This window comes from Anticarsia gemmatalis, chromosome 24, assembly GCF_050436995.1.
Source record: "Anticarsia gemmatalis isolate Benzon Research Colony breed Stoneville strain chromosome 24, ilAntGemm2 primary, whole genome shotgun sequence".
Classification (NCBI taxonomy): Eukaryota; Metazoa; Arthropoda; class Insecta; order Lepidoptera; family Erebidae; genus Anticarsia; species Anticarsia gemmatalis.
This window is the reverse complement of record NC_134768.1, coordinates 2,553,900-2,570,795: the sequence shown is the minus strand read 5'-3', so window position 1 is coordinate 2,570,795 and position 16,896 is coordinate 2,553,900. Positions and strand designations below refer to the sequence as shown.

At 36.3% G+C, this 16,896-nt stretch overlaps 1 protein-coding gene across 2 annotated transcripts; it reads right to left on the bottom strand.

The window, feature by feature from the left end:
* Window positions 1-9,132: 9,132 nt before the first annotated feature.
* Window positions 9,133-15,425, bottom strand: LOC142983644 (uncharacterized). Of its 2 annotated transcripts, none has more exons than XM_076130624.1 (13): window positions 15,057-15,425; window positions 14,639-14,724; window positions 14,390-14,471; window positions 14,089-14,170; window positions 13,649-13,820; window positions 13,006-13,273; window positions 12,410-12,512; window positions 11,760-11,960; window positions 11,108-11,390; window positions 10,315-10,462; window positions 9,908-9,948; window positions 9,531-9,585; window positions 9,133-9,240 (listed from the first exon to the last, which is right to left on the bottom strand). In XM_076130624.1, the coding sequence occupies exons 1-13, from the start codon at window positions 15,192-15,194 to the stop codon at window positions 9,148-9,150; spliced, it is 1,752 nt and encodes a 583-aa protein (XP_075986739.1). In that variant the 5' UTR covers window positions 15,195-15,425; the 3' UTR covers window positions 9,133-9,147. The 2 variants fall into 2 exon arrangements, with proteins under 2 accessions (XP_075986739.1, XP_075986741.1); XM_076130626.1 differs by having other exon boundaries at window positions 13,006-13,231.
* Between the last annotated feature and the right edge of the window lie 1,471 nt (window positions 15,426-16,896).

Sequence of the window (16,896 nt, the reverse complement as noted above, 5' to 3'; positions counted from 1 at the left end):
GAATTCGGTCATTAATATTTCAAGCGACAAATCTTTGAATGGCATAGTTTTGATTCTAAACGTAACCTGAACTTTGGTGCCAAATTCCTAGATAAAAACATAGATCCTTTTTGTCTCGTATACCTAATAATAATTATTTGTGGATCCTACAATTAATTTCGTGTGGGAATCGAACGACCTCTCGATGCAATGCAACGGTGGCGGCGTGGCGACCTTAACCGCTGCGCCACGGAGGCAGTCCAGACACCCTTTACCCCCTGAAATCTTTTCACGTGTACTATATTCCGGATCTCATCTTGTAGTCATCGTAATCATATTCCCATTTTAAAGATTAATTTAAACCTTATTGACTTTTCCTGTACATTTATCTATATAAGATGACTGTACCGATCAGTCAATTGATGACTAAACCCGTGATAAATGTTGAACGAATTACTTGATGCAAAGCCTTGTGACAAATGATCACAGAGCAAGTATTAAAAGGAAACTGCAAAAGAAAATGTGCTCTGTTACTTAAATGGTAAAGTGCATAATTGAATAAATAGAGATGCATTTTCTACTGCATGTTGAGTGCATTGGATTGGAGGTCTCTACGTCACTGTGCGAATCGTGTCTTGGGTTTAAATCCCAGCTTATTATACAAATACATTTTGTTATTTTGTGTGAAACGTAGGCATAACTAGCTTCAAAACGTCGTACAATCCGTGATTGAACATGCCTGTTTATTTTCACGTTAATATCAGAATGATAATAGAAAATAAGCATGCAACGCGAAATAATTAATAAAAAATAATGAAGTATTTACCTACCTAAAAAGAGCAAACCGTTTCTTCTCACGAGCCACAGCTTTTCCGAAACGGTGGTCGACACAAAATAGGTACTATGACAATTTCAAATACTTGTTATAATTTATCAAATAAAGAAACTTTGACTTTGAATTCGCTACAATTGCAACACATCTGCAAAAATAATCGATCAGTTTACCCGGTGGAATTTCGATATTGCCTGATTTTATCTTTCGATTAGGTTATTCGGCAGTTTATCCATAAGCCGTGAAACTGTCCCTTAGAGTATGATTGTCAGTAGTCAGGTTACAGTACAAGTTCTTAGTTTGGAATCAGGTGACCGTCTATGAGTAGACAATGAATAAGAAAACTGCCGCAGGGGAATATCAACTCTGTTTTCTTAATCCTAAGATGCATATTCAACCGATGTGAATAAATGAGTCATGTCTACCTGACTAACTACTTAGAGGAAAATACGATTTCCATTTGTGTAGTGAATATGAACTTGTCAACATAATTTGAATGTTTACAAGTCTATGACACATCAAATGTTTAGCGTCTTTTAGTTGATATGTTATGTAAGGTTCATTATACAATATACAGTGGTACAGATAGGCTCTTTATACATAAAGCTGCTCAAATCTCTGATAATAATGAACAATTTTAGTATTCAAGCTACAAAGCAAATCCAACCGCGTGACATACGAGGTTGGCGACTGGATTTTGGAATTTAGTTTACGTTGAAGGAGCGGGATCAAAAGAAGGCTCCTTTTTTCAAATCAATAATTGAAAATGATAATCTTCTTTTATCAAACTACATACATAGGCACGCAGGGGTGGTACCCGTTATGGATGCTACACACATGCCGGAGGCACAAGCCAAGCAGAGTCAATACCTACCCAGATTTACCGCTCGAATGCTAGAGACAAAAGACCGGGCCACACACGGGCGGCCATGTGTGTAGCAGCTATTACCTAGTCACCACAATATAGATTAATGTCATCCTAACTAATACTCATCATCATCAACCTATAAGTAGGTACTCAACAGTAATTAAAAACCTCATGAATTTGTTACTATTTATTAGCAAACTCGTTGAATACTTATGCACTTAAATTAGGTACCATGAGAACGAAACAGTAACCGTAGCCGATTTTCAAACAATAGCCGTTTTACCTTGACAACATTGGGTTTTTACTGTTCAGTTCAAGAGTTACGAGTATTACATACCTACTAAGTAATATTATAAATGCGAAAGTAACTCTGTCGGTCTGTTACTCAATCACTGAACCAATTTGCATGAAATTTGGTATGGAGATATTTTGATACCCGAGAAGGGACATAGGCTACTTTTTACCTCGAGAAAATAACGCATTCCCATGGGAAAATTCAGGTGGCGGACGAAGTCGCGGGTAAAAACTAGTATTTGATAAATCTACTTATGTTTGTTATGTCGCAGTGTTATCTGAGCTTATGTTGTGCCTACTTTTTATTATCTATTATCTTTTCAAGTGATAGAGTAAATAGAAGATAGTTCTAACCTTGGACTATTTATAGATTTTTTAAGTGTAAATGTGTTTATCCAAAAATGTTTATACAAGGAAAATGCTGAGTTTATTCGTCACCGACTTTAAAAAGGACAGGATTATTTTATAATTTTGAGTGGCTCAGTTTTTTAAAGACATCGCTTTTTTAAGTTTGATTTTGTAACATAGCTGTACCACTGGCTAAGTTACCAAAATCGATCATTAACTCAAAGCAAGTAAAGACAGTAGGTACCTATTGACTCAAATAATTATCAGCATTGTCAGCAATTGGTCAATAGGCCTTAATTTTTAGGACTAGTTGTTTACTGGACCTCCTGGACTCCGCATTCCTGCAGTCTGATACATACTTATAGGTATAGACCAGGCTCAGCTGGTGTTCGCTTCAGAGGACCTGAAAGTTAGGAATCTATCTTTGCCCTACTATGATTCAATAAGTATTTAATGGTATTTATGTATTTCGCACGACTGTTATTTGACGTCCGTTAAAAAATCGACCGTGGAGCAAAATTTCGGGAATATTTCCTCGAATTAGGACACGCCAGCTAATTTTAGACAATACTCAAACATAATGTTGAGGGTTTGCTCTTGTGAGATTTTCCTCGTATGACTATTCTTAAGTTACACGCAGAATAGCTAGTTACCTATGCATTATTTAATATGTGAATCTCTCAGCAACGAATTATAGTGACGGAAAATTAGATTGCCACCAACTAGGTATACCTACTATTGATAGAATCTAAACACCGACTGATAGTAATAATGAATAATAAATAAAATAGCCTTTACCTGCTGCTGTTTCTTTTCTTACAATTCTTAAATATTATTAGTGACTATGCCTTCTTTCTATCAAGTAGGTACTTATAAATTACATAAATTCTATTGATCGGCAACTGGATTTTTATGTGAAACAGCTTTCGACAAAGGCTTCTCTAAAGATTTCCACGTATTCCTGTCTTTTTTTAATGTCGTCGTCAGAGAATAATAAATAAAACACATCAAGTTACTCAACAAACATATTTATTAACATTTAATCTCCCTCTCCACCACAGCAGTCATCATCGACCTCGCACCCGCACATTTTCAGCAGGAACACACAAGCCGTCACACACAGCAAACACCGAAGACAGCGGCCGCACGCCCCGCAGTTACAACTACACGAACAACACATTTTTACACGCCAGTACTTCTTTAAACTATATAAAACTGTTTAAAACGTCTTTTAGTTCAATATTCTAACTTATAACATAAAAAAAATAAGTTTTATTAACAAAATTCAGTCGAAAAACTGATTTGAAAGTCTTTAAATGTAAGTTTTTGATCGTACTGTTGATGCAAAATGTCTTGATAATGTTTTTTCCACTATAATTAAGTGTTTATTAAATTAGCACTGCACTAGAAACACTATTTTATTGTTTGATGACACTCTTCAACTTGTAGTGAAGTTATTTGGCTTTGCGTAAAATGTCCTACGCCATATTTAAGTTTGGATTTTTCAACACAAATGAATTATTCTTGAAGTTACACCGCAATATACGACCGCGAAGTAAACAAGAATGATTTCATGTGTTTGCTATAGAATTAAAGTACTACAATAATGACTGTATCAGTGGCGCTATCTGCCGTGAAAATGCGTAAACAACTGATAAGGAAAGACAGGTGTTTGTAGGTCATTTGTTCCATTTGGTTTATCAAAACCGGTTCCAATTACTTAATAGGATATTACATTAAATTGTAATAACTTGAATGATGATTCAACTTGTAAATTGCTTTTAGTTATTTTTAATTATGTTTGTAAGTAATCATAGATGGCGTTACTGCTGCTCAGTTACGAAAAAGGTATTGTTTGACTTTATCAAACGTTTTCAGAAACAGTGATTCATGAACGAAAATAAATTATGACAAACATCCGTGAATACTTTGACAAGTTTATGCATTAGAAATATATTTAAAGCAAACAATTTTATTAAGATATTTTGTCGTAAGCTTGGTTAAGAAGTCCTTATGCAAGTATATGTAATCGGAATGAAATGGAAAAATAATACTAATTTCTTTTAAACGCCGTAAAATCTACTAGAATATATCAAATAGTCCAAACATTGGGGGCTGAAAAGTAAAACTAATAATTATGCATATTTTTAGGGAATAATATTATGAAAAAAAAATTACTGCAATGGTGATTTAACATTAGTTTTCGCACATAAGTACGTACTTACTTTATACCCACCTTTAATATTATATTCTTTTAATTGAATTATTATAAGAAGTTATCCGTATTTTAAATCTTTTTGTTTGTTAAAACTTTGAATGTGTTGTTGTAACTTTTGTGGTAGTTTAAGATGTTTGTTTTGTTTCACGTTTATAGCGTACGCGTTTCACTTGTGCGGGATTGAGTTTAACTGTGCCTGCTCTGATTGTAGCCCTTGTTGTAATCCTAATACAGACGATTGAAGTGTTAAGTTTGTATTGAAGTCAATAAATGTATTTTGAACAAACATTATTTGCAGTTTTTCTTAAGTGTTAAGTTCTGATCTTACATTTTCATAGTCTAAATCAGGGGTCCCCAACCTTTTCTTAGCCCGGGACCACTTTTATATAATTCTTGTTGGCTCCACTGTGTAAGTATCTTAAAAATAAAGTGGTCTAAATAGAGTAAATAGGATGATCACAATACTTAGTCTTTTCGATACTGACTCGCGCGACTCTGTTCGCCTACAAAGTGTAATTCCCTGTACAAATTTGGAAAATAATGGATTCTGGAAAATAGAAGAACTTTATGTTTGACTTTGTGTTTTCAATATCTCCATGTGAAATTACATCAATATTTATGCAGTAGTTTTTGTGTGAAAGTGTAACAAACACACATATATTACATAGGTCTATCTTTGAGTCAGTAGGATATGATGTTGTTGCCCTTAAAGAAAATAAAACTAACTACTAACTAGAAGCATCATTTAATAAAATGAAACTTAAAATAACCAATACAAAAATCACAATCACGAAATAATCCATCAAATACTTATAATTCTGGGACTAAGCACTTCAACAGTGAGTACTTATGAATATCACATCTTAAGAAAGAGCGTTATTTGATTTCTAAAAAGAAATAGCAGCTCCCTTCCTGAAAGAATATTAGTCATAAAAAGCCATACGATACAGCTTTCAGCTACACTGAAAACACGGGAACTCTTAAGATTTTGAACAGAGATCCATCTTGTCACTTCCATTTTGAAAAGACGTTGTCATCGGCATTTCATTCCTAGTCTTTCGATTCCATCCTTTAAAACATAGCCCATTAATGTCACTTTGAGATTTTTCCGTATCAAAACTGAAAGGCCGAAAGTTTGGCACGCAATAATATAACACACGGGCCATATTTCTTGCAGGTTACCTCTGAAACACTTTTAAGCAGCATCAAACTGTTGATGTTTTGTTCAGGTTAATCCATATCATCACATGCGCTGCAGCATTCTTCGCAGTACTCCCTGCAGCCGCACATTTCGAAACACCACATGCACAGCCACACGCAAAGCAGACATCTGATTATACGGCAACAAGCTCCACAACAGCAACACATTGTTAGTCGTTATTTTAGCCGTTGTTGTAGACAGCTATTGTTATAGCCGTTACTGCTAATCGCTGTTGTTATAGCCGTTATTTGGTGCAGCAGGGACTTATTGTTATAACCACATGAGCAGATAGTTAAATTATTTTGTGCAGTTTGGAAATATTAGTCACATAAAATTTTATTCGAAGTTTCTTTTTAAAACTAGTGCTGTAAATATTAACACAATGCTTGATATCTACATATGTATTACACAAAATATTATTAGGTAATAAAGATAAAAAAATTGTAAATATTTGACGGAGAAACACTCTGCAGTTGAGTGACAGTTGATTGACAGAACCAAAAGTTAAAGTAAATATACCAAGAGAGAACGTTCTAAAGTAGGTTATTCTGTTCTGTCAGGATCCAATATGATCTAAAGAGGGTTATAGGTATTTTTTTTGTTGATGAAGGTTCATTAAAATGATTTAACCGATGCCTTTTTCTTCGTAATAAATACGCAGATCTTCATGCACAGTATAATTCTTCTTTATTCTAACCACTACCCGACTTCCCTCACACTATTTCTAGTATTCATTGGACGCCACTCGGTAACGACTTGGCTCATCTCGTTTAGCTACCTGGCTGTTTACGTGTCTGCATTGGAGGCAGAGTATACCAAATGGTCCCCACGTCCTACATTTTTGTACGTTAATACAACGATCATTCGATTTTCTTAACATTAATATCATCATAAGCAATTATCGATTTATTAGTGGCACTCAGCTTTACATATTTACTCATCCAGTGTTTTTTTTTGTCTGTCTGTTACGCTTTTACCCATTAACTGAAGAACCGATATAGTTGTTATCTCGCATTTTCAAATTTGATCGTTACCAAATTGAAAAGTAGGGATTGCAATCCGATCCGGCGGATCCGGCGTGTTTCTAGACCTACCGGATCCGGCACTAACGCAACGGATCCGGTGCCGGATCCGATAAACCTCAAAATCGCGAAAAGATAATCCATAATATCATATTTTAAGGCAGAAAGAGCCTTTTCAGCCACGGTTTAAATTTGTAGTTCCATCAGAAGCAGATTAGGGGATAGAACTATCAATATTATGTTACCTTAGATCTTTTTTTCAGACACAAAAATGATTGTTTTACTGATTCAAGTACTTGAACTTTACACTGCATTGCAGCAAATAAATGCTTTTTCTATGAATGACTAAAGTTGATTTTATAAGCACATATAAGAAATGCTTGATTGTTAAGTCTGTTAAACTAATTATCATGTTGTTGATTGTTGTCAATAATTAAACTGATTGTTCTGTTATTCGAAATAGTTTCATATTTTCGTTAAGTAAAATCCAAAAAATATAAAGTTATTTTTGCTCTAGTCTAGTAGGTAGTAAGTACTTACAGATAATTACATTAATAACTAAGACTGATAATTTAATTATATAGAATATATAGTTTAATCTCAATTTCATTCGGTGAAAACAAAATAGTAATGAATACTAAAATGTTATAATTCAAGATGATATTTTTCTTCATGATAAAATGTTTTATACCTATTATTTTTTTTAAATCAAAGTACATTTACCCTCAAATACGTTTGCCCATTCCTCCCATTCATCAAAAATGGCGAACTATGTATAAGCACTAAGCAGTCTCTAATCCGGCCGGATTGTCGTCAATCCGGTAAAATCCGGCCGGATTGAAGATTATACCGGATTGCAATCCCTATTGAAAAGAATAGTAGCTAGGGAAGGGCACAAGACGTGCCTTCTAATTTTACTAGAAAAGAAGGCGTATTACAATACCGAACTACTACGACTAAAACAACAAACAAAATTATCAAAACAATTCATATTAGTAAACAGTTGATAAAAACAATAACAGTATATTTCAACAAGTTCATTATCAAATGGAGAAATATTTACAATTTTTTTTCGGTAATGCGCATTTCTTTCGTCTTGCGTCTACCACTGTAGTGCTTTCGGACGACGCCATCGCTGCCGACATCATACCAGATATTTGGACTATCCATGTCTGTTTCTGATTCATTACTGGCTTCATAACCTCGATCACTGTGTGCTATAGTAGACTCGTTGCTGTCTGTACGGCGGACTTTCGAAGGCCCAGCATTCAGCCGATTAGCTGCAACTATAGATCTAAGTTTTCTCACTTGCTGTTTCCTTAAATCTTCAGGTTTATTCCGCAAGTCATGTCTTACTCTTTTCTTCTTTTTTTGTGATGTGGTTTGTGTACGTTTGTCCAGCTTTCTACGTCTCCATCTGAATATATTACACATAGTTTCACATCGTAGATAAATGTAAATTTCTTTCGTGTTACGGTTTTCTGTGCCAGGGTGGTCGTGGCATTTTTGTTTGCGGATTATTTTACGAGGCCATTGTTTTGAACTGCAATTAATTGATTGTTATAATCATGGTTATTATTGGATACAGATGTGATACATTGTTGTGAATTGTGAAGTTAAATGACAATGTCGAGTTGACATCAATCATTACGTTTCATTTCTTTCAAAGGCTTAACTTGTGACGTATTACTCCGGCGCCTCTCCATCAAAATGGTGGTGGCTCTTAAACGTTTTAAAAGCACGACTTTCTAGAGCAGGATTACAGCGCGGTTACTTATTGCTGTAAGAATTCAGGCACAGCGGAATGGCCCGACTTCGTTCGTCCCACGGAACGTGTGATCCCATCGCTCCCATACACACCTTGTCTCGACAGTTACAAACATAAAAAGACAGCGGTTTTAGTTTATTTGTTATGTTAATAAGCTATGCGCGCTTCGGTGATTCTTTTTTATTTATTATATAGATGTTTACCTTAACCGGGAATCCTACTCATTTGGCAGTCATTCTAATACTCAGCGTAGCACTTATGCCCGGTTTCTGAAGTATATTTAGCGGTGTAGTTTATCTACTCAAATTGTCATGTTTATATGAGTTTTAACGTTATTGAATAGATAAACTACGGCTAAATGTACCTCAGAAACCGGGGGTTAATCAAGCTCTTTTTTATTTGACATTATAAAAAATGTGCCCACAGCTGGGCAAGGGTCTCCTCCCGTAATGAGGGAGGGGTGTTCACCATGCTGGCCAAGTGCGGGTTGGGGACTTTGCATGCCCTCAATAAATGTATTAAAAAAATTCTAGGCATGCAAGGTTTCCTCACGATGTAAAAAATGTGTGCAAAATAAAAGAAACGACATTGTTGTGTTTTATGCATTATATTGTACATCAATTGGTTTTCTTTCTCCACTCCATGTTAAAGCCGGTGTCGCGGAATAGCTGGTCAATGTCCTCTTTATCCAGATTTATATTTATTGGTCTCTGTAACAAACGTATTTGACATTTTAAATAATTTTACTATACCAATGACCGGTCTTTTTAATCATTTTCATGCTGTTTTTAACCACCATGTGTACAGTATGCACTCCTGCTTGAAACACAAAATGTTTGCTTATAGTTTTCATCATGTTAATTTCGAAGGGTAGGTTAATATGAATCTATAAATAAGGGAGGAATCTATGGGATCTTAGCGCAACCCCGCATTTTTGACCACTACTAAATATGTGTAGCGAATTTTAAAAAAAACTTACGATGATAAGACTAGAACTTACACTTTCGAGTTTTTTGGGAGGTTTCGATGTTGACAGGAGAGCATTGGCACCCGGTCTGTAACAAGCATTCAGATAAATTGGCATATTGGCATATAATGTTAAAACTTCCCTTCCTTTTTCGATATCTTCGAACGCGTTGGTTTATTAAACGCGTTCAAACATCAGACCGTACATAGAAACTTCTGCCGCATGTCAGCGTCGCTGTATAGTATCCTATAAAGCATAGTGGTTGTCGTACGCTCGACTGTTGTCAGCTTAGGAAGAAATCAAGCCTAAGGCCAAGCTGTTTTGATTACTACTCTGCAGATTGATAGCAGATAGATAGGTAACAATAATATGTAGCCCTTGAACTACATAAAAAATATATATAGTCTTACCTCTGTGCTCTAAATCTCGTTTGTTTCCATCGATGGCGGTACTGCAATAAAAATATTTAAGAAAATCAACATAACATGATATAAAGTCTAATAATAGCTATATTCATCTTGGAAATTATGGTTGGTACCCATGGGCCCAAACCCGTCTGATTGGATGTCAGCAGTGGAATGTCGCATCGTTTTAATATCAGGTTGGACCATTAAATATATTCTTCAAAGCCGTGTCACACCAGACACTATAACATCTCTATTTCTCCAAACTTATTAACTACTTAAAATTAAACACATATTTCCAATTTCACTCTATATACTTGTCAAAAGAACATTTGAAAACAAGATCTTAAACGTTTCATGAGCATTCGGTGTGACATTGCTTTGATCTTATCATCATGATTGAATAGGTTTACACTCTCGGTCGTTTCCGTGGTCTCCTCGGGGACTGTGGGACGGTAGACTTCTAGGAGCCGTGGGTTAAGACCTGAGTGGGCCGGCCGACGGGTAAGAGGTATGACTTCTTGCCCACGGTCAGGTTCTGGAGGTCGTTCTTGATCAGCTCTGGGCAGAAAGAGATATTATTTTAGATACAGGACACTATATCTATATTTTTTTTTACCAGCGCCGAAACGTTAGCCATTTTAAGGTAAAATACGTGTTCGCGTTAATTCCCGTATTCTATAATACATTAAACTATATATTAGGTCAGGTAAAAAGTCTTTTCGCATTATAATAGGTATGTATGAAGCCAAAGAGATTTTATTACAAGTTCATACATACTATATACTATACTACGAAAAGACTTTTTCTCCGACCTAAAATTAGTTGATTGGCCTCTGCTTCTCAAAGTTCCATACCTATTTCAGTTAGAAAGTTATTGATTTAAAAAAAAAGCTTTGTTTGATCTTAGGGCTTAGGGCTAATTATTTCCATGCTAAAGTGGGTAAATTTTCGATATAAGTAAATGAAAGTTAGCGTGCTTGAATTTTAAAAAGTACTACACTAAGAATATCTCAATACAAGTTGGAAAAGTTATTTATACGAGACGAGTCTATTACTTAATAATAGGCACATTAATCTCTCTCATTTCATCTCTCATCTTCATTCTGATAGAACAAAGAGTAATGAATATGCAAACTTCGTTATGGACAGTTGCATTTCATACCCTAACAAGGAGTCTAGTTTCTAATAAATAAACTATCTTACCGCCAATTAACTAAAGGTCTGTCATAGATCTTTTTAGTAGGCCTGTCTAACTTCTTCGTAGGTCTATCGAGTTTCTTCGTAGGCCTGTCCAGTACTTTCGTCGGTCTATCCAGCATCTTGGTCGGCCTTTCTCTAACCATGGGCTTGAAGAACTGGTCATGTTCAAAGTCTGACTTTCTTCTGATTCCTTCTTCTGTAACTCCATCTCTTTCCATTGTTAGTTGACGTGTTGCTTGTGATGGAAGGATGGGGGCCATTGTGATTGCGTATTGTTGGACTACCACTAATTAACAAAATGTTGAAACGTATTATGTTTTGTTAACATAGAACATACAACAACAAAGTTTTCAAAGGAATGATTATAATATTTTGGCAAAATCATAATACTTACACACTTGCCTAAAGTTCAAAGTAAATTCTGGATACATTTATTTGGCTCTCTTAATATACATAGTGAAAACATCGTTAAGCCAGCGAAATATCAAATTAAATAAAGAATCGCTCCTAATTAATATGCTCGACATTCAAGTACCGAGTGTACCCATGCATGGCTATTTTATGTGATACGATGTCCTAAAGCAATTACATATACAAAAGATTCATATTCTTAACCTTAATCTATTAGAAAATGAAATATTTATAGTCATCTTACGTGGATGCTGAGAGGCTCTCTTCGCAGAAGGGTCACGATGTAGAGCTGGTTCCTCAATAAATATCGGAGACTCAGAATTCTTGGACACTTCCTCATAACTGACAGTCGTTGGAGCGAGAGAGGTCTCCGTTGTTATTGAAACTGCCGTGTTGTCGCTCTGATGTCCTGATTTATGCAGACTTGGTGTTAGCGCGTCGTCAACTAGGAAAAAAAAGATTTTGGTTAAAAATATTATTTCATGATATAAAGAGAAAGGTAACTTTTTGTATGAACATCAAGGATGTTGACTAATGAGTCGACGTTGTTTTGTTATTGATTCTAATCGTTAAACGATCTGTGCGGTTATAAGAGTCCTACAAGAGCTTCCCAAGTCTACTTATTAACGAATATACGAAGGCATAACTTGACTCTGTTACTTACTGTTCTATTGGGCAAAGATCACAAAATGAAAAAAGGGCAAGGTCTCAAGCCTTTAGCCTACCATGCTACCGAAGACAAGTCCAAAAGTTTTTGAAGAAAGCAAAGGAAAGTCACCATACCTACCATTTTTCCGGCTCCTTAAAAAACCGTTTTAAAACTCTCAAGTATGCAAGGTTTGCTCACGATTTTTTCCTTCATACACTCTAGGTAAGTAACGACTAAATGCTTACTTTCAACAGTTTCCACATCATCCACGTCTTCTTCTTCCTCTCCATCATCATAGCCGTTATCCTCGACTTCTGGTTCCGCCTCGTGAGGCGCTGGTTGTCGTACCTGGTTAATTTGGTAAAAGTATCATCATCTATTAAGCATTCCTTGAAGATTTCATAGTTATACTGTATCAAAAATCGTTCTTTTCAAGCTAGGGTGTGTCGCTAAGTTTGGAACTTAATTTAACAGCAAAAACGCATGGCCTTCAAAATAGTGTAGTTCACTAACTACTAGGGTAGTAGTAACTAGTAGGATAGGGAAGGCCATGCTTTAGATCTATTCAAATCAGAAATACTTTATTAAACGTCAAAAATTGTTTAGTGTAAAAGTACGACAACTTTGTATAATCGTTGGAATCAAATGAGAGCCTAATATAATGTTTCAGTGAGTAGTACCTAATTATTTGCGAATAAAAATGACATAACACGAGTGTTTTTAATAAGCTTTTTACTAGAACAAGTTTAAATTTTTTCTATTGACCCAGTCAACGTTATCAGGTACAACATGCATCAATCATCAAGTAGTTACCTAATCGTTAAAGCTATATCAAACTCACCGGTCCACATAACGCAGGATATGGAGACCGTAATCTTCTCGCCATATGCTGAGGACACGGCGCCGTGTTCCCAGGCACCAACGTCCTCTGACCCAGCATGTTGGTGTGGGAGAAGTCACAGACCAGCAGCAGCCGAGGGTGATCAGTGCCGTGACGTACTGCCCCGCACCCAACGGCCTGAAGGTTCCACACTGCGAGCTGGCTGAAGTGGCCCCAAACTGTTCCTCTGTCAGTATCGGTGGATGAAGAGGTATAAACACACCGTTTACTGAGCAAAAAATAGGGTCAGATAATATTCTTTTGTTTTAATTTTGAGGAAGTGCTGTGCCAATATTTAGTGGTTTATAGAATTGCTTACTAAAGTCATTGTGATTTGTGTCTCTCTCTTGCAAAGTAATCAAGTGTTGAATTGAATTTGAAAGTGCCAATAAGTGTGTGCGTTGTGCACGAGTAATACTTTCTTTCTTATATTGATTGAATACCAAAATAATAAATCATTTTGGAGCCCGGTTGCACACCAAAATTTCGAGCATTTCGTGACATTTAGGTACAACAATTAAGTCTGACTATTGAAGATCCTATAGAAACATAGAAAAGTTTGAACTATAACTACGAGATATTATGGATGTAAAATGTCTCTTACTTGGATGTAAGTCTGAAAGGGGCAGTCAGTTGTTTAGGCTGCACCCGTCGCCGCTCGCCCCACCACGCGTCGAGCACCCGTCTGATGGCTCGTTGCGCGCTCAGCTCGTCTGACTCACTGGAGCGACGCCATCGGACCTCGCCGACCGTTTGACCCGCGTATGGGAACTTTACTGGGAGAAATAAACAACATTCAGTATCTGATTTCAATAAAACGATTTACTTCATACGACATTATGGGAATTGTTAAATTAGTTTGAAATAATTAAAGGCAGTGGGAAAATTGAAGCAATATTTCTCGAGTTATTTGAAACAAACACAACCACAGATTGTCTGTGAGACATTCAAAATTAAAGCAGAGTTACGAAGGAGTTCTAAAGAAAGTGGTATGCTTTATAATCTTGCATGCAAGAGGCTTTTAGAAGTTAGCAAAATAGTTACACGTAGCCCTGCAGTCATCGTGGACAAATGTGCATTGATCGGCGAGTCGTTGCGCCAACATCGCCAGCTCACGATCCCATTCCTGTCACACACAACATGCAAAATTTTATTACTATCGTGAAAATCACGTGCATAAAAAGGAAGTATTTAAGTCGAGATTACAAGCTCGTTCAAAATCCTAGTTTCGCTTATGGTCGAGAGATCCTCATACGGAGGTTCCTGTATCTCCTGTGAAGGTGAACGTGGTTGACTATCGCTACCATTGGCGAATCTAATCTTTAGTTCTAACTCTGTTACTCACCACCAACATCATAAGTTGTGGTTTGGGCAGGTGTACTCCGCCGCGAACCCTCTCATTACCTGACGCGATGCGCTGACGACGTCTGTAACCATTATACTTATCAGAGAAAGAGCTTTCGTTCGCCAAAGAAGTGCTAGCCAAGTACACAATACGCGAAATCAAAGCCCTCAGAAGAAATTTAGGTTAAGCTAATTATTTACTAAGTTCAATACAATGATATTAAAAAAAGTATCTAAAGAAAAGCCTTACCTGTTCAGATAATGAGTGATGAAATTCTTCAAATCACTAGTGAATTTTATTGGTGTATAACGATAACACATTTGCCCCGCACCGGGCTGAAAATATGGATTAGAAAAAGGTATTATATGATGAAGGTGTCATCCTATAAAAAGTAGAATGGGTTCAATACGTAAAAAAAAATGTGAGAGAGGAATCATGGGACTCCAACTAGTACAAAGAGACTCACTTTTTTAAGCCATCAGGTTACTCGTGTCGAGAGAGACCGTCTAGGTAGCCAGCGAATTACATTTTTTATTTTTAACTTCTAACTGAGAGAGGGAAATATTTGATTTCTTGTGGAAATCGAATCCACGACACTCACATCATTAGCACTGGTATGACCACTAAATCTGTTTAGCAACACTTAAGAACAACATAATATACTTACATCAGGAAACTGACAAGCGACATGTCTGCCCTTCCCCTGGCAGAGTCTTCGGTACCTCAGCGCACAGTACTGGTACTCCTCAGGTATGGCAGAAGACAGGGCAACCACCGACAACCACAACAGGACAGACCGCCACATCGCGCGGCCGCTACGTCATAAGGTCACCAACATAACCATACATGGACTCTTTAAGTATGACATTGCACCGAGAATAATTTGGTACTTTTTAAAATAAGGATAGGGATCCGAAATGTCTGCTACTTTTTTTTTAATAGGGACCGACAATACCTTACAGAATTCGGTCAAAACTATGTTAAATACTGAATAATTTATACTTGTATGTGTCAATAATCTTAAATATTGATTGACTAGATATAATTGCTAAGTTTAAATGAGCCCAAACGTCTGACTTCTTCAAAAATCGGTTCAGTAATAACAATAATTTGGTCATCATTTCGCCGTTATTGATTTCGTGTTATTCAATATCTTTCCCTAACGTCTTTTGTATGAATCCGATGATCCAATTGTTGTATTTCGTGAAAAACAATGGAAGAATGAGGATAACACGGTATCGTTCACAAAAATGAGAGAATTCGTCATAGCACAATGAGTTACGTAACATGATAGGCGAGTATTTTCGTAAATATCTGTAAGTATCGTATAACTCTCGGATCGGAAATCAGTATTTCGCCGATCAATCAGAATTCAACGAGTTATAACACAAGTAACTGGGTTGTGGAAGTCTGATAGGCAGTCGCTCCATGTAAAGTCTGGTATTTAGCTGCATTAGGTGACACTGGAAGCTGACTCCAACATAGTTGAAAGAAAGGCTTCGCCACGCATAAATTCAACTTCATCTCGCCTTTTTCTCATGGGTGTAAGCAGAGACCTGAGAATGCCACTGGCACACTTCTATTGCTTCATACGTTATGAATACACAAGGGCCTTCTTGAAGAAACACCCAAGCAGCTGATCATACATTAAAAATTGTAAACATTTTTAATTAGACGATTCTCCCCAACCTATTGCTTAAAATACAACCTACTGAGTTTTTAATTTTACAACAGATAGATACGGAACCTAGGAATGGTATATAGGCAAGGCAACCTATGGCAAGGTTAATATTAGTTTAATTCTCAACATAGACTTGGCAGACAGCTGATTTGTAAGACAAAGTAATGCAAGCTTTTTAATTATTTGTTTGAAAACTGATCTGAATCTGATGAAAGCAACGTGCAACCGTTTGCAATTATTCTCAGTGTCTGAGCTAATTATTCCTAGATCTACATTTTGGTTTAAATTAAAAAGTATTGTTGAAAAAATTAACCAACTAATATTTACCATTTACGAAGACAAACCCACAGAACTGCAATAGCACATAATACGATATATCAAAACACAACAAAATAATGTAAAATGTAAACAACACTACATAAATATGAGAGAATATTGTACAAAATATAAAGGACGCGGCAGGACGGGAGATGTTGTTGGATCCTACAGAATGACAGCACAGAACAAAAGAGATTAATAACCATTGAGTTGTTTTATTATTGTTTGTAACGTAGTTTTTATTCCATTTACAGATGTACTATTCTTTTATAATAAACTAGGTACCTATCTGAATTATTATGTTCCCTTCCGGGCTTGGGTTACCCATATTTAAAGTTCGTTTCAGTGTTTTCATGAGGACGTGCTATCAACCACACATGTTAGGGAATAAGGTGACTGCCTCTGCGGCACGGTCGGTAGTGTATGCGACTGCCTTGCGGGAGGTCTCGGGTTCGAATCCTGAGTCGAAACAAAAAGTTTTTTCTGAGATTAATTGTTAAGAATTTCT